Here is an 18,197-nt window from a genome sequence, read left to right on the forward strand (position 1 = left end):
AGGGCCTGGTTTTCCAAAGCCTTGCAGTTTCAAATATTGACCTTACAAAAAACAGGAATTTTTCCCCAGGCTATTGAGTCTCTGTTGTAAGATAAAGAGTTGTAGCACAGCAAGGCTGCTGGTTCAAAGACAGACAAGTTACTGACTGATATGTAAAGATACTGGGAAATTGCTGTAAAAAGAGAATGTTTGCTAAGATCAAGCTTTTGTTGGTGGGCCACTTAATTGCCTTAATGGAATGTCATCTGACTTGTTTTTATTGAAAGTTACCAGCCTATATTCTTAAACTATAACCCCACCTATGTCTCTTGCTGGAACTTCCTGGGCTGGAGAATAAATACAAGAAGGGAACCCAAATTCGTGGTTAATTTCCCAAATTGAAGGAATGCCTCTCGCTTGAGGGTTCTGGGAGATTAACCACTTCGGGGCTTCTCACTGCTCAGAAGACATGGGCTTTGAGTAATCCTTTGTGGCTCTGTCACCCAGGGGAAAAGGGGTGACAAATCTGTGGGGGACAAAGCAACAATAAGGGACAGTCAATTCAATTTTGTGAAAGCTTATTCACTTCTTAATGGTATCTTTTGAGACCATTATTCATTTTTATTTCACCACTATAATTTGGCTCATAAACTCTCATAACCATTCTGAAACACAAAAACTCAGAAAGTTCCAGTTATGGAATTTTAATATCTAGCTTTTGTTTTGAACAGTGAACATTAAAGATTTATCCCCACATTCATCCTTTTTTTTCAAAATGAGTTTGAAAAGGTCATTCTCTTTTTCACAAGCTAGAAAGTACCCTTCATATGATGAAGACTCAAATTGTATCTTATCATCATGTCCTGGAACACTTCTCAGAAAGAATATGATGTCACTTTTGGTGTCATTGATATTATCAGGAGGACTGATTTCCTACAGAGAAAAAAAACAGTATTACCTAATATTTTTAGGTCAGAAAAATTTGAATATATGCAGCTTATTTTGAAATATATTATGAAACAGAACTATAGTCATTTTTCTTCTCAAAAGTTAAGAAAAACAATCTCTGAATATAGGAACACTGATCTCCTCTCCTTAATACCTAATCTTCTATTCTCCCTATCCACTCTGACACTTCCCATCATGGAATGCAGGTCCAAGCCTCTAGTTTTCCCTTATCTATCAGATAGCTTCCTTCTCTCCTCTCCTTTCTCTTCAAGTGGAGTCCACATCTGCTCAAGATGAAGTAGAGTTCTAGCAAAGACCACAACCTTTTTGGGCTAATGTAGCATTCCAGCAAACACCACAATCTCTTTGGGCTAAGGTTGGAGAATGGTTCCTGTCCTCTCCAACCATTCACAGCTAAAGACATTGATGACCTCCTCCCATAAACCTAGGCTAGCTCTAGTTTCTGAGACAACTGTAAGAGAGGCAGGAAGTGCAAGGAGCTGAGCTTCCTGCTTTCAGTGGAGCCTAGAACTGAAACTTCTTGTAAATAGACCCAGTACTTGTTCTAGGGCTCAGTCCTGGGTTCCTGCATAGCCCTGCTGTACTAGCTCTGTCAGCAGCCCTTGACTCTATCTCCCTGCCAAGTGCTCTAGTTCCATAGTAGCCTTGAATTTCTGTCCCGAATATAGTCTATTTGGCTGAGCCCTTCCCTGAAAGGCCAAATGCTGATTCTTGTGTCTTTCAGTCACAAAATAGGTCCTGTGAGGAATGGCTAGATTACTTGAAACTATAAACCTGCTGCCCATCCAACTGCTAATACTGTTTGCACTTTTCCTATTATTGTAACATGCCTATTTTTTCAGGAAGAAATAGAAAATATGGAGACCACCCAACATTCTTTCATGTTAATCCTGGAACCAGTGGAGACATTTCAGACTTAATTTTGAACCCATGGTAGCAAAGTGATTCTCAGGACTGATGGAAAAACCTCCAGAATTAAAATAGCACTTCATCATCCTCCTAAGACTCCTGAAAGAGTCTGAGGGGTACTTCCAACTTCTCACTCAGTTATGGAATTGACAGTCATAACTCTTGACCTTTGTCCTTTACCAGTGTGGATCCTGAGCTGATGACAATATAAACTAGTTCCCCCCACTGGTGTCTAATTCTGCAGTTGTCTACAGTGTACCATAATTTAGGCAGAGACTCCAAACTGCAGGAGTCAACTTCCCAGTGAAGTCTAACGTGTAAGTGAGAAATAATCCTTACCCAAAATTTCAAAAGCTCTGTTAATATTACAGAGGAAGATGAGCCTGTTCAAACCTATCACGGAAAGTTATAGTTGAAGGTGGGAGTGTGGATAAGTAGAACAGGCTATCACTTTAATCACAGTCCAGTGTCACATTTCAGAATAGAAGCAAGGAAATGCTGGGGCAGTCACTTTCCTTGGTTTTGGTGTTGACCACTTACAGCCATCATGGGCAAGGTACACAGCAAACGGGTGTGGAAACAATCTCAGTGACCATGGAGAACCCCCAACTTGGAAAGCCCTACCTGGTGACACTTGAGTGCTCCAAGGGCCAAGGAATTCTTTACATCAGGAGGGGATGAATGTGAACCCCCGAAAGTTAAGCTCGACCTAATGTTTGTTCTTTTGGTCCTCTCCCAAGTGCACTAAAAAGTCTCAGAGAACCCTGGTCAAGCCTGGATGTATAGTATATGTAAGAAACAGACACTGACAGTGAATACCTCTTGAAGCGAATACCTCTTGACCTTGTAAAGGTTCTTGCCCAAAGAACTTTAAAGGAATTATAGCTAGTAATCAACACAGAAAAATGAGGACATAATGGCAGCCAGCTGTATCTCATTATCTAGAACCCAGTCTACATTTATAACCACTGATAGGATCCTCGTTAGTGGAGGGGGGGATTAAAGAGCAAGAGCTGAAACTAGACCTAGCCTACCCCTCCCTCCCATACTCCCTCACTCCCTCCCCTCCTTTCCTCCTTCTCTCTCTGTATCCCTCCAACTAATATTTACTGAGTTCCTTCCAGAAGCGGATTTGCTATGAAGCTAATGAAGCTTAAGTGTCAGAGCCCCTCACTTGCACAGGTCTCTTCTAAGGCCCCCCTTCTTTCTTATTCTAAACAAATTGTCAAGTTTAAGCCTTTGGTAATTTTATATTCTTTCTTTAAAAGGGCCACCAAATTGTATAAGCTTCAGGCTCCCTCCGACCTGGATTTTCCCCAGTTCTTACTATGTTACAAGCATTATTTTCATCTTCTTAACACTCTTACCAGTCTCTCCCAACAAGAATACACTGGTAGGTCAAGCTTATCCCAGTTTCTGAATCTGCCTCTGCACTGATTTTCCTCTACCCCACATAGCATGAGTTTGGCTATCTCCTTTCCTTCTGATTCTGTTGCTCAGTAACAACATGTTTAACCCTTTCTACCCTGCTCTTCCATCCCAGCCCTTTAATGCCATGATGATAACTAAGCTTCCTGCCTATCAGGTCTAGAATGGGGACTTCAAATTGCCACCTGAAGGGGTGGCATTCTAGTTGGAAGGAGATGGTTTAGGGACTTATTTGGATGTTGTATCTGTTGCATACAGATTGTTCTTACTTGGATTACATTTTAGAGTGGCTTTTTTCTCCCTCCCATGTTGCCCCTTAGCACTTCCACTAAGGTCATACCCTAACTTTCTTTTAGTGGAGACTTGGTGATCCTAGCAGTTCTTTGTTGGCAAATCCCCACTCAGAGAGTCTTCATGACATGTGATTCTCCTTTGAAGCACTGTCAGTTTGGGAGCATTGCCTGGCTGCTCTCAAGGGAGAAAAGTTTTCTGGGTCAGTCTGTAGCTATAGTTAATGGTTGTTTATCTAATAATAATGGTGAAAATAGAGAAAAATGATAGAGAATAACAATGGAGAATAATAGAGAAAAAAAGTAGTGGTCAGAAATAATTTATATCTAGCTTTGAGATAATTATGGCATTATTTTACAGTTAATCTTGTTAATTTTATTCAATAAGATTAACATTAAAAGTAACATAACATCAATTGAAAGCTGAAGGATGTGGCCAAGGCTCAAGCTAAGAAGCAGTGACAAAATAATTAGGGATTAAAATATTATCATTGTAATTTATAAAGTAGTGAATTTACAGAAGAACAATTAGCTTTATTCTATGTAGCAGGGCTTATTCTGGAAAATCACATGCTATTCTTAAATAAATATATAATTCACATATGTATTTCATATTATTATTTACATATAAATTGATTATTCAGAAGACCCAGGTTATGACAGGCTCAGGAAAACCATCACGTTATCACAAGAGGTTAAAGAGTTTGACAATTTTTAGTAATTAACCATTTTAGTGGTTCTCTCTTCTCCTTGCAATTCCTAGACAAAAGGTTGGACCGAAGATATTTGGGTTTTCTAATTTTGTCCACTAATATAAGTAAAAAGAAAGTAAGGGTCAGTCTTACCTTAAAGGAAATAATTTTGTTCTCACAGGAAAGAGTACACATTTTCTTACACTTCACAGAGATGGTTACAGCCATACCTCTGGCATGGCAATCTTTATACATGTACATTATAAATACTGTCTGGGATGCATTATCTGAAATAAACATCAAGTGAGAACACTAGTTAAAAATCATTTTGCAAATCAGTATTTGTGAAAATTTAACCGAAGGACAGTTCTTAATAGACGCTTTACCATTCCAGCACTCTGAGATTTGGCCAGTCAGCAGGAGACTATCCTGGTCAAACATTCCTTAAAATACATTTAATTGTGTGTTACAACACACATGTAGCAACTTTTTGAGTATATTAAAGATACTCAGAATTCTAAAAGACTGTCTTTCACTTTTAAATGCTAAATAGAATATTAAAGATAAGTTTCTTAAGGTAGAAATTCTGTATTTTTCAAGAATGTACATTCATTGCTTCAGCTGAGTCTAAAACTCTGACATTTGGAATTCATACCTTGGGAGGCACAGTAAACTTACTCATTTTCTAAGGCACTCTAAGTTTCTGGCAGAAGATGAACTCATTTGAAATGCCTGTGTATTTATTGTTAATTTTGAGTTTTTAAATGCTATTAACATTTTCAGCTATAACTAGCAGGGATTAAGGATCCAATGTTATAGAGATCTTACATGGATAATGCAATTATATTGAAGGGTGTGGTGATCCAAGTGTAGGTATATCCAGAGTGGTATGACCCCTACCAATGTCTTTACTGTATCCAATTTTTCACCCCAACTAAAAAATATGGATGCCCTAGAAAGTTTACATAAGTAAAATTATTATTACCCCTGTGATTTTTCATCTAAGGATTGGGTCTAGTGTAGAAAAATGTAGGTAGCAAAATGGAATAAGTAGCAGCTAGTCATTTCTATGTTTGGAAGTATTAAAAAAAAATACCTGTACAGTCAGAATCGGACATATCTTCAAACACAGGTTGCTTTCTCTGGTCAATGAAGAGAACTTGGTCATTCAAATTTCGTATGATTGACAGTCGAGGTTCAAGCTTGCCAAAGTAATCTGACTCCAGGCCTTCTACAATATACATTAAATCTTTAAAAATTAAGTTTTTTTCCTAAATCTACCAATAGACATACTATATATTTGAGTTTTCAGTAACTATTAATTATAATTGCCTGTTCCAGAAGCAGCTATGATAAAGTTGCCTATTTTTTTTTAAACTTACTTGTACAGGCATACTGTTTCTTTTCACCACTCAGAACCATGATACCTCTGAAATGTTAACTTCAAATACCCTACTTTCTGACCATTCTTCTATCCTTTTAGTTTTCTTACGCTTTTACTCTACGTGTTCTTAAACATCACTAAATCAGTCTTCCAGTCTCCTGACTCTTTTATTTCCTATCTAACCTCTTCCTGTCTTCTCTTGCTTCCCTGTGCAGCTGGGCCTCATGGTTCACCATTTTATCTATCCCTTTGCCAGTGCCTTAAATCTCTCACTCATTTGTCTTTCAGCTATAAAACTCCAAACCTGGCTGCCAAGAGCTGCTGATGAACAATTATACAAATGTTCCAATTGGTGCCATTACAAGCACATCAACTGTCAATATTTTTTATTTTCCAGTTCGGTAATCTCTTCCATAGCCCACAGCTGCAATTTCAGATCTTTTCACTCTTTTCAGGACCCCTGTGCCGTCACCTCTGTTCTCACTATCAGTAAATGATTTCTTGCTATTCCACTTACAAACTTAACTGTGGCACCACTAGTAATGTCCTCTGCTCCTCTTGTCCCAAGGGAAAATGTGGAAAAACTGTCCCTTCTGGTATCTAAAACTGATCCCATTTGTGTTCTGCGTGTACCCTCTACTGAGACCTTGATTTACCAATCATCCCCTCTCTTCTATCAACTCTGCAATTCTACTTCCTGGATTTTTTCCTAAACAAACAATCAGACAAATGTGTAAGTATTTTTGTACAAGAATGCTTATGGGAGCACTGTTAATAACAAAATGGAAAAAACTTATATGCCATCAACTGGGGATTGATTCAATGAATTTTGATATGTACTTACTATAGAATATTATGAATTTAACATAACTGAAATTATTCATTGTCATGGAAAGACATCCATATATACTGCTAACTAGAAAAAGAAGTTTGGGTATATAGTACAATTCCTTTTAATAAAAAATATAAGCATTTGTGTATAAATACGTATATACTGAAAGAAGTATAGAAAGTTTACATCAAAATGATAGCTATTATTTCTGGATGACTTTCATGTTTCCATTTATCTTCATTTTATTATCTTTCTTCACTGCCTGAATTAGTTACAATAAACACATTATTTTTATAATCAGAAAAGCATAAAGCTTTTCATTCTGAGATTTAAAATCCCTCCATCAACCCTATCCCACTCTGCACCTTGTTTCTCTCCTTTTAATAACCAAGCTTCTGGCAAGAACTGTCTGCATCATTTTCTTACTTTTCATTCACTCTTCTACATGTTGTAATCTGTCTCTGCTCCATTTCTCCATCAAACTGCTTTCACTGAGATCATCAAACTCCCTGTTGCTAAATCTAATAGATGCTTTCTGGCCCTTGATTTTCAAGGCTGCAAAATTCAATACAGTGCCTATTACTTCCATCCTGAAATGCTCTCCTGGAAGTCTGTGGCATTCTCTTGGTTGTTATTCTTCCTTTTTGGTTAGTCTGCTCTATGTTCTTTATTAGCTTCTTTTCTACTGCATCCTTTAAATGTGGGTATTCCTGAGTTTACTCCTTGGCTTTCACTCTCTCATTTACACATTTCTTCTGATTTCTTTTTACTCCTATAGCTTCAGATGCCATTTCTACACCTAGCCCAAATCTTTGTCCTGAGCTCTGAACCAATGTCCAGGAGTTTACTGGGTATCTCCACTAGAATGTCTCACAGATACCTCAAGATCCAAAACTAAATTCATCATCTGTCTTCCTCTTTGCCTTACACACCAAAACCTGCTCTTCCTCCCATGTTTATTTCATTGAATGGTACAAATTGCCTAAGAAAAAACTTAGGCATCATCTTCTCTGCCTTCCTCTCCATCCTCTTGCAAATCTAACCCCAAATCTTATCCTATTGATTCTTTTAAGTATCTCTAAACTCCATTCACAGCTCCTCACTGGCACCCCACTTTGCCTACCTTAATTCATGTCACCATCATTTCTTATAGTAACTAAAATAATAGCTTCTTAACTAGCATCCTCTTTTTTCGGTCTCCCATATTCTGTCCTATCAAGTCTTTAGACTGAAGCCAGAAGGATATTTTAAACATATGATCATGTTACCTATGAATTTTAATGAGGCACATTACAAAGATTATATTTTCCAAATTTCCTTGCAGTTGGTGTGGCCACGTGACTAAACTCTAGTCAATGGAATATGAATGGAATTGATGTGTACGACTTCCAAGTACAGCCTTTAAAAGGAATGGGTCTTTCTCTTATCTTGACTGTCTCTTGGTAACTCAGATATGGACCCAGGTAGTATGATGATTTTCAATGTGAATGAGTTCAACAACTAGAGGATGATGGAATAACAAGACAGAAGAAACTTGAGATCCCAACATCATCAGGCTGCCTTCAGCTGTGTCAACACCGAACTGTCTATTGGACTTTATTTGAGAGAAAAATTTTCTGTCTTTTTCAATTACTATATTTTTGATCTCTTTGTTACAGCAAACTAATCGGTATCTTATCTAATACATATTCTATTTAATGAATCCCTACTACCCCCAAGATAAGGTCCAAATTTCATATCTGGGAATAAGAGAACTTGATCTACATCCTATTTATCACTCTAGCTTCTCTCATCATTTCTGCTACTCCCACTCTATATACATTCCGAATTACTTTTAATTCCTCATACGTGCCACGCTTGCTTTTATATCTTGGCTTTTGTATGTGGTTGGCTTGTGCGTCCCCCACCGCCCCTCTGCCCCATCTCCTCTACTTCCAAAGTTTTCTGACCCCTGGGAACCTCTCAGGTTTCTTCCCAAAGCATTTCTGAGACAGGAGATTGAAGAAGAAAGATGTTACTGATTTTGGACAATTGTCTTGTTTCAGTCCCCCTTTCCTATGACTTCCAGAGAATCAATGACTCCCTGATAATCTTAGGACCTATGTAACAGGCAAGGTCTATTTTGCAGGTTCTAAGAGCTGGAGAATTTCCTCAGGTGTAGGAATTTTGGTAGAAGGTTCTTCTTTGTCTCCCTTACAGTCTTCTTCATTCCAAGGCTGTCCTATTGAGTCTCCATTCCTTTGACAGAGAAGACTGGCTTCCCAAATAAACTGGTACCACGTGGACAGTTTCTTCCAGCTGATAATGGTGATATGAATATGTCTCAAGCAGCTACTTACTTTATAAAGAAAAATAAATACATTTATACTTTACCATCGCTTTCAGCTAAGGGAGAAAAAAGGAGAAACAAAATAGGTTAAATTCTATATTCCAACTCAGAATTTCCTCTTACCCTATCCTTTCACTACTCTTTTCTGCCGCTCCTCATTCTTTAACCCCTATTTTACTGAGGATGACCTTCATTGGCCTTCATGAGAAATATTATATAATTGGCCCATAAAATGAAGCTCATTAGATTGTATTCTCAAGTATGTTAGATATAAAACTTAAACTTAGGATCTATAACTTTTAATATGTAGCTGAAAAAAAATTTTATAAAGTGATAGATTTTACCTTTAAATTTATTGCTTAAATGGAAAGTCACTTAAGGTCTTTTTCATGAAGTTTTCAAATGAAGCCAAATTGCTCACAGAAGATTAAACATAAGAATCAATTTTTATTTGTCAAATACATTTACATAAAATGGTATTAACTCACTCACAGAACTTTAGATATAGGGTATCTCTTATACCACTTGCCAGTTTGCTTTGGGAAATCCTATTTCCCAAATGTACTCAGTTTGTTGGTATTTTCATGATATGCACCTGCTGCCACCTTGAGTGGGCTACTGCTAATTAAAGTGCCAGGACATGTGGTGGGACAAAGTGCTGAGGCCTTGGGCATGTTGTGGTTAATTTCTAGATGTCCAATTTTTTTTTTCAGAAAAAAGAGTCATTAATATTACAATGGAATTTGGTGACAAAAAGTAATCACCTCATAGTTCACCTCACAACATCTTTTCTGGTTGAATGCATTTATCTGAACCATGTTTTTGTCCTATTGCTTTAGACTTACCTATAAAGTAAAGTGTATTGTCAATAAATTTCATTGCCACAAAGCTGATGCAATTGTCTTCTACCAGTTCAGCAGCCATCTTTATTCCTAATGAATGCAAAGAGCCTCTGTTAAAAGGAAATGACCGTTCTTTTTATGTAAAAGAAACCTTTTCCTATTACCTTGTACTACCTCCAAATTCAGAAGTCAGTTTATCACCTAGTATGCTGATGAACGCTCTGGACATTTAACAAATGCCAGGAGTTTCAGCTTATGAATACCTATGTTTAAGTGTTCTCCTACAAACCATCAGATATTTGGAATTTAGAAAGTATTTTTTTCATTTTTAAACAATATTATAAAGGGTAGATAAATGGCCTACTATTTAACTGAATTATTGTTCTAGTATTCCTTGGGGAAATATAAATACATTAACAATATAAATATAGCTGCATCTGAGGATGCCCGAAACACACCTAATCCTGTCCTTTAACTAGGGACTGGTTCCATCCTTGTATCACAACCAATGGGTTCCCATAGGTGAAAGGCTGAAGGTTTATGTCTTCAGTCAAAGTGCAAAGGTGACGCAATGATAAAAACACTTTTTCCCCTTGGGGGTAGGGATATGGTAGGAGAGGGCTGAAGGGCACTGGTATTTGATGGCCCTTTTTCTCCCTAAGCAGCAGCCGCTTTTGATCTGGAGTCTGGCTTATACTATGTTTTTTTATACAAGCAGTAAATAAATACAACCTTGCTGTATAAAAATCAAATAATACAGGATATAAACAATTTAAAATTCTTCTCTTTGCTCTTCCCCTCTGGCCCACCTCACCTCACTCCAATAAGGTATGTATCCTTTCAGGATTCTGTCATGGAGCAGGGATTCTAAATGCGGGAAATCTTTGAAATTGGATGGAAAAAAATACATATTTATTTTCACCAACTTCTAATTAAAATTTAGCATTCCTACCATTAGTACTGTAGGAAACAAACCACAGTATTCTTAGCAGTATCTGTGATTCTGTCACTAACAGAAGTATATATTTACTATTACGTTACAATTGTTGCAGAGATCTTGAAATATGGCTTAACTTCATTACTACTTTGAAATTACAGTTATTAATCACACCAGTAGATCTTGTTATTTAATATGTTAGTAGAAGCACATATATACTATCTCAAAATTTGTTTAGAAATTTTTTGATAACTCTATTTTAGTGTAACGGGTTTCCTCTATAAGGCTAAGTATTTAATTTTATGCATGTAAAAATATTATTCTGGGAAGGGGTCCATAGGCTTCACCAGATTGCCAGTGGAGGTCCATGCCACAAAAATATTAGGAAGCCCAACTCTAGAGTTCAGCAGTGCCTTAGGTACCTACGGGCAATTATATTTGGGACTCCAAAGAATGTGCTTAGGTCACAGTTGTCAATGGTATTTTGGGGAATATTTATAAATCTATGCTCATAGGTAGAGCATAATCTAAGTCCAAGCATATATGGTAGAGGAAGGAGAAAATTAAAACTCAGTTGTGGGCTGGCCAGATAGCTCAGTTGGTTAGAGCACGATTCTGATAACACCAAGGTCCAGGGTTCAATCTCTGTACTGGCCAGCTGCCAAAAAAAACCAAACAAACAAAAAACAAAAACAGGGAGACTCGGTTGATAAAAACTTAATCTAAATTAAGATAACCCCAAATACTGGTTAGTTGGTGGCTATTTAACAGTTTTCTCTAGATTCAGTTCCTTACACACATCCAAATGTGGGTAATTATTAAATTTATTTTATTTAAGCAAAATAAATTTAAATTTAAATAAATATTTAAATTTAAAATAAATATTTATATTTAAAATTTAGAATTGTCACCTAATTTTTTAAAAGACGGCATAAGGGAGACTCTGATGGGAAAATAATAGAGGTATAGCAAAGGGTGAGAAGGTTGTTAAATCTAAAAATTTTTTTTTACTAAAAACAAAAAACTTTAAGATTAAAAACCAGAATCATAAAAACTAGATTGTGAGTCCTATGAGGGCATTTTCTTTACTCACCTTTATGGCTTCACTGTTCAACATAGTGCCTGCTATTAGTGTCAGAATGAATTTTTAACGATTGCATTAACTGAGAAGGCAGACATTTGTTAACCTGAGAGGCGGTCTGTGTTGGTTAGTTATCAACTGGTGAAATAATGGCTAGGGTGGTCTTCTCTACAAAGTTTAATATTATATAATGCACACATATGTATATTTTTCTTTTCCTGTTTTTTTTTTTTTTTTTGGTAGCTGGCCAGTATGGGGGATCCAAACCCTTGACATTTGGTGTTATAACACCGGTTCTAACCAACTGAGCTAATGCCCATACACACATATTGATTAAAGTTATTCACCTGAACTGTACCAAACAGTATAGACAGGAATTGAATTAAATTACTAGTGTTTACTACAGTATTTAGTCAATGAGTAAATGGATTTAGAGAAGGATACATAACCTTAAAAACTAATAGTACTACACTGTGTTTGAATTCATTCATTGATTAATTATTGAGCATCCACTATGCATGAGGAATGGGGCTAGAAGCTGATGAAACACGTGTAAACGAGACTTAGTTCCTACCCTCCAGTGACTCAGAGTCTAGTGGTAGACACGAACATACAAATAGTTATAAAATAGTGTAATGAATGCTGTAAGAGCTGGATTTACAAGAGGTCCTCTCTTTCTGTTTGGTGGTGTTAGAGAAAGTTTCTCAGACGAAGTGATGACTGCGCTGCCTTGAAAGAGAAGGCAGGCATTTTCAAGGCCAGCAGAAGAGCTTCCACAAAGAGGGAACACGGTGAACAAAAGCCAGGAAGCAGAGAGGCTGAGAGAACATGAGTTGTTCGAGGTCTTATCATTTTTACATTTGCCATAAAGAATGCAAATGTAGTCACATTTTATGGGAAGAATGCATTTCTGAAGATCTCATATAGTTCAAGATTAAGTTTTCTTTGGGAATAAATGTAGAAGTATGGGAGGAGATATTCTTAAGAGTGCATAAATCTACAACAACCAAAATGTATTCTTGCTTTTTTTTTTCAATGTTCCCAGCATTATTTACTCATGTTTTGTAGAGTGCTCTCTCCACACAGCCTATCACGGTAGTACTTTGGTCTTTTTAACATTGTTTTCTTGCATCTAAATTTTGTTCCAACTTATTTATTTGGAGTTTATTTTTTTTAGCACAAGCAGTAGCAATACCCCTTAGCACTATGAAAACATTGTTTTCAGGCATAAAAATATTTCAAATTATTATATTGAAAAAATAGGACAATAATAACCTGTGCGTTTCAAGAACTTCTGAGATATTTAAAGAATAGCTTCATTTACATAATACTAACATTGAAGTAGATAATTCTACCAGGTATAACAGACACTTCCATGTGGCAATAGTGTTAACAGTTTACACCTTATTTGGCCTATCAGCTTTGAAATTATGGCATTCTAGATAAACAATTTAACTTGGAGGAATTCACATTATTTCCATTTGGCTATTATTTTTATATTGCATTAGCTTGATTTTGCCTAGTTGAATTCACATAAAATGCAACTTGCAATTTAGTTCTTTCGACAAAAGCTTAGAAAGATGGGTCAGATTATAAAGGCCTTGTTTAAATAGGCTAAAATATTAGAGCTTTTATTTTTACCTGAAAAAATAGTGACTTAAGTAGGAGAAAGACATGGTCAAACATATATTTTAAAAAGCTCACTCTTGCAGCAGAATAGAGAATAGATTCTATTGGGCAAGATGGAAAAGAGGCCAGAAAACAACCTCAGAAGAAATTTTAACAGTTAAGAATTGATGAGGCTACAAACTAAGGTAGTGGATTCAAGAAATGTAAAACAGCAGTATTTTTCAGCTGATTGGTTGTGGGTCAAATGGAAAAAGGAGGAACTGTGGATGACTTTAAAATTTCTGGCTTGGGCAATTTGTTGAGTGGTTATCTCATGAACTAAGAAAAAAAGAGAATGAAAAAACAGCTTGAGTGGAAAATAATTGGTTCAGTTTTGCAAATCTAAGAGAGATGTGTTACAGAAGCCAAGGGAGAAAGGAGTTTCAAGGACAGGCTGCTTGAAATGAGATGCTGTAGACCCCATAATTTAGATGCAAGCTTAAATTTGTTCATTGAATTTGGCAATTAGGAAGTTTTGCTACCTGTAGAATAGTTTGGGTAAAGTGGAGGTAGCAAAAGGCAGGTTGACAAGGATCTATGACACAATGGGAGGGGAAAAAAGTAAGGACATTGATTACAAACTATTCGTTTACAAAGTCTGGCTATAAAGGAGAATGATGGTGGTAGTTATTGGGGGATAGGTAACTTGAAAATATGAATTTTTGGCTCCAAATCCATAGTTCCAACTGTAAGATATCTAATTAATTCCTTTCCAAATATGCCTAAGTAACCTGCCCCAAACCGGAACCTGGGAGTCATCCTTGACTCCTTTGTTTAACCTTTCCCCTATCTGATAAATTGTCCATTCTAACTCAAAAAGTCTCTAGAATTTGGTCTCTCCTCTCCATCTCTACCAGCACTGTTTTAAATCAAGCCCTCGTCACTTCTGGCATCTTCTATTTTAATACTCCTCTACTTGGTTTTCTTACTTCCACACTCTTCTCCACTCCATATCATTGCCAGTTATTCCCTGTGCCAGGCTAGCACTTCCCCGGCTTTTTCTTGCCTGCCAAACCCTTCTTCACCCTTCATCCTTTCAGTCCTATCTTCAATATCTCCTCTAGGAAAACTTCCCTGACTTCTCCATTCCTAGCTAATCACTCTCTCCTCCAAGTCCCCCTTCCTCTCACTCACTGTTTATGCTTTTGAAATAGCCCTTACTAGATTGAAGTAAGATTACTCTGCTTACAAGTAGGGCTCCCCAGCTTCAATCTTGAGTTTCTTTAAGATGAGTTATCCTTCCCCACCCCGCAGTCTTTGACATCTGGAAAGACCTTACTACATAGTAGGAGCTCAATAAATGTTAAATGAATAAATGTCTGCTATAATTAGCCTTGTTGCCATAAAAACAGTGTGGAAAGAAAGTAGTGGAATTTCTTTTCTGTCTTAAAACTTTCACTTCATCTGAAAGCCAACGAGAAAGAGAAAGAAAATGAGGGAAGCCTGAAAACAGTTTTTTAAAAATAGAATAATTTCTCTAATATTCTTCCCCTTCTTTTTTTTCCCCAGTAGTTTCTTATTTCATGTGAATTCTTCATTTGTTTGTTTATTTATTTTTTTTACTACTCTTTTCGTTAGGTCTCCATACATCTATGATTGCAAGTATTGTGTTCTCTTTCCCTTCCATCCTCTCTCCAATTTTCCTCTTTTTCTTTCTCATCCATGTTCCTTTTCCTTCTTAACTCTAATCTGTGAAAATTATAGTTCCATAGATTGGATTAAAATGCTTTGAATACTTCATCTAAGATTCTAAGACTACTGAACTTTTTTTTAAAGTTATAAACCACCTCAGAAAGACTGTTCCAGCAGCATGCAGCAACAATTGGTTCTTTGAAACAAAAAAAGTTTTAGTTATACAAGCCTTTGAAAACTAGCCAGAGGCTAATGATTGTTAGAATATCAAGATGCAATTAGGCCACAGGAGTTCCAATTTTGTCTGGGGCAAGGCACTTAATTCTGAGGGTCTCAGGTTCCTCATGTGGACAACAAGGAAGTTGGATGGTCAGTCTTTAAGGTCTTTTCCCAAGCTTCAGCATTCTGCAACTCTAGATTCTAGCTAAGGCTGCAAGGAGAGAACAATTTATATGTGGCAAATGCCCTAGTAACCACTTCCTCATAATTCTAAGACAGCATATATTTATTGCATATTTATTATATAACCAGCATCATTAAGCCACCAGGAGTTTAAAAACATGCTATTAGATTAAAAGTAAAAAAGCCTTGAACTTGAAAAGCATCTATTATTATGTTTATCCTTACTGTGGAATTCCAATTCTGTGGAATGGTATAGGATGAAATGAGGAAACATGCTACATAACTAATTCCCTAAAATCAGGTAGGTAATCATCTTGACAGCAACAAGATCAAAACATAACTTTTCAGTTCTGTAAAACATTTTGTCCTTGAAAATTCTGCAATCTTATGAATGTATGTATGTCGGCAAAGAAGAGGTGGGAGTAGAAGACTTCAAAAATTAGACAATTAATTATAAAAGGTATATTTAATCAACAGCTAAATACAGACTTGAAGCAAAAAGCCAAAATGGAACTAATGTAGTTGGAATGATCTTTTGCAAAAAGGAGAATTGAATTTATATGGAAAGAATGCTTTAATATTTGAATAGAAGGAGAAAGGCATGGTTAAGAATTGGTAGATGGGTGGGCTGGCTGGTTAGCTAAGTTGGTTAGAGCACAGCCTTATACCACCAAGGGCACCAGTTTGGATCACTGTACCAGCAGCCACCAAAAAAAAAAAAAAGAAAGAAAGAAAGAAAGAAAAAGAATTGGTTGATGGAGAAAGACATGGAAGAGCATTTATGTGATAATCAAAACCATGTTGTGGTGGGGGGTAGACTGAATGGAGCCATTTTTGACTGTAGTGGAACAGTCCTGCTGTCCTTCAGTGAGGTAAGGTAAGATTAGATTATGGAGGGCTTTGGAAGACATGTAGCAGAGTGTGAATTTAATCTCATAGGCAATGGGAAAACACTGCAGATAAAAAAGATATATATTTTTTATCTTTGTAAAAATATAACTTGAAGGAAGATTTAACAGCACTTAAAATAGTTGAATATAGGCAAAACTAAAGGGGAATTTAAGGGCATCCTAATTTTTGTTATTCAACTTCAAAATAAAGATATTTATTCAGCCTCTTCCTTATTGTGAAATAAAATTCTCCTGGGGAATGCTATAATATCCAACTGCAGCCCAAACCAAGGGTTCTATTGCAGATTCCACAAGATTATCAACTGTGGGCAAATTTTTTGTTTTTTGTAATATCATCAATTCAGAGTTGAGACTCCCTTTAAAAACAAGCTTGCTTATTTTATGATTTACTTAATTATTTATACCAGAGGCTACATTCTGTGTGATACTGCAATAGACTGAATGGAAAATGAGAATCCAGCTGTCTTCTATTAAGCCAGTCATTAAAGAGATTTGTAAAAATGAGAAACAATGTCACTTTTCACAGTAGATATTTTCAGAATACATACTTATCTCTAATTTAAAATGCTATTTATGCTAACATGTAATGTGCTTTTTGTTATTTTAAAATATATTACTAGATACATATTTTTAAAATTTGTTTTAATTTCTAATACAGTAAGTTACAGTAACACAGTAAATAACTTCGAGGAATAATAACTCTCTGGGGTCCTCAATAATTTTTAAAGAGTATAAAGGGGTATGAGACCAAAATGTTTGAGAACCGTTGCTCTAAAGTGATACTCTCTCATAGTTGATAAAAGAGAGAAAAATATCTTCTCTGATTTTGCTTATGTTCCTTATGTTGTTGCTGACTGCCCATCATAGTAGTGTCATAGTCATGACTTAAATTCTTCTTAATTGCTTTTCTAGCTTATTTAATCTCCAATTGCCATGCCTGCGTTTCCAAACAAAGGGGAATGATATTTCTTACCGTGCCAAGTAGTTGCCCGTGAGAGGAAGCGATCTGGAAGGTTTGAAGTCCCTTTCTATTTCCTGAGGCTTAGATGTAGATCTTAGCAAGTGGTTGCCCCTTCAACAGCCAGAGTAGGCAGCCAGGAATGCAGAAAGCATCCGAAGACAGAACTCCTTGCTGCTTGTTGGATCCAGCAGTCTGGGGAGAAAGGGCCAAGTGCTCCGGAGGGAACGAGGAAGAAGATAGAGGGGAGGAGACTGCCACTGGCACGCCTTGGACCCGCCTTCAAACCCGGTCTCTTTCCTAGGGCAATAGAACTTGAAATGGTATTTCTTTTTATGTAAAATCACTATTTAAATGAGATAATTTCTTCTGTAAAAGCTGGGGTTCTGGCCTTTCCAAAACCTGTACCTCTTTCAGAAGTACATCAAGCACTTCAAGGAAAGCACCTGGTTAGTCCATTAGAAGCATCTTCTTTTCAAGCATCAGTCTCTCGGTTTTGAAACTTTCTGGTCACATTTCAGCACAAAACTTTTTTCTTATCTAACAGTGCTAAATAATCAGCCCTACTGGAGCAATTCCTACAATACTGTCATAACACTTAAAATGTTTAATATAACTTTTTTTTTAAAAGAAAGAACATTTTGCAAAATATTTTATTTCGTTCACTTTATGACCACATTCAGGATTTCCCCTTTCCCCCAAGCCAGACATGGGGTCAAAGGATAGTTGATAAAGTCCATTAAGATTTCCTTTTCAGTGGAATAGAAGGAGTCCATTTTCATAAAACGCCTTTATCTGCTATATCAGATGCAAGCCAAAATGCATCCCATCATTAGAATTTTATTCAATAATTTTCTTATTTTCAGCAACAGAAAGTAAACTTGGGGGCGGGGATGCTAAAATTCAGATACCAGAACAAATATTTACTTGCAGTTTCCAGTGCTAAAACTTTCT

The 18,197-nt window shown here is 36.5% G+C and overlaps 1 protein-coding gene across 1 annotated transcript; it reads right to left on the reverse strand.

The window, feature by feature from the left end:
* Nucleotides 1-690: 690 nt before the first annotated feature.
* Nucleotides 691-17,426, reverse strand: IL18 (interleukin 18). The gene is made up of 6 exons (XM_063095344.1): nt 17,259-17,426; nt 9,658-9,744; nt 8,857-8,868; nt 5,364-5,498; nt 4,421-4,554; nt 691-912 (listed from the first exon to the last, which is right to left on the reverse strand). Exons 2-6 carry the CDS (start codon nt 9,734-9,736, stop codon nt 691-693), a joined length of 582 nt encoding a protein of 193 aa, XP_062951414.1. The 5' UTR covers nt 9,737-9,744; nt 17,259-17,426.
* Between the last annotated feature and the right edge of the window lie 771 nt (nt 17,427-18,197).

Source organism: Cynocephalus volans, chromosome 4 (genome assembly GCF_027409185.1).
Source record: "Cynocephalus volans isolate mCynVol1 chromosome 4, mCynVol1.pri, whole genome shotgun sequence".
NCBI lineage: Eukaryota > Metazoa > Chordata > Mammalia > Dermoptera > Cynocephalidae > Cynocephalus > Cynocephalus volans.

Bases quoted from the DNA above. Each gene is read 5' to 3' on its own strand.
- IL18 (XM_063095344.1), bottom strand. From the start codon at position 9,736: ATGGCTGCTGAACTGGTAGAAGACAATTGCATCAGCTTTGTGGCAATG. The intron at 4,555-5,363 runs GTATTTTTTTTT...TGTTTATTTCAG, and splicing joins GTCCGATTCTGACTGTACAG to ATAATGCATCCCAGACAGTA. The intron at 913-4,420 runs GTAAGACTGACC...TTTTCTCTGTAG, and splicing joins ACAAAATTATTTCCTTTAAG to GAAATCAGTCCTCCTGATAA.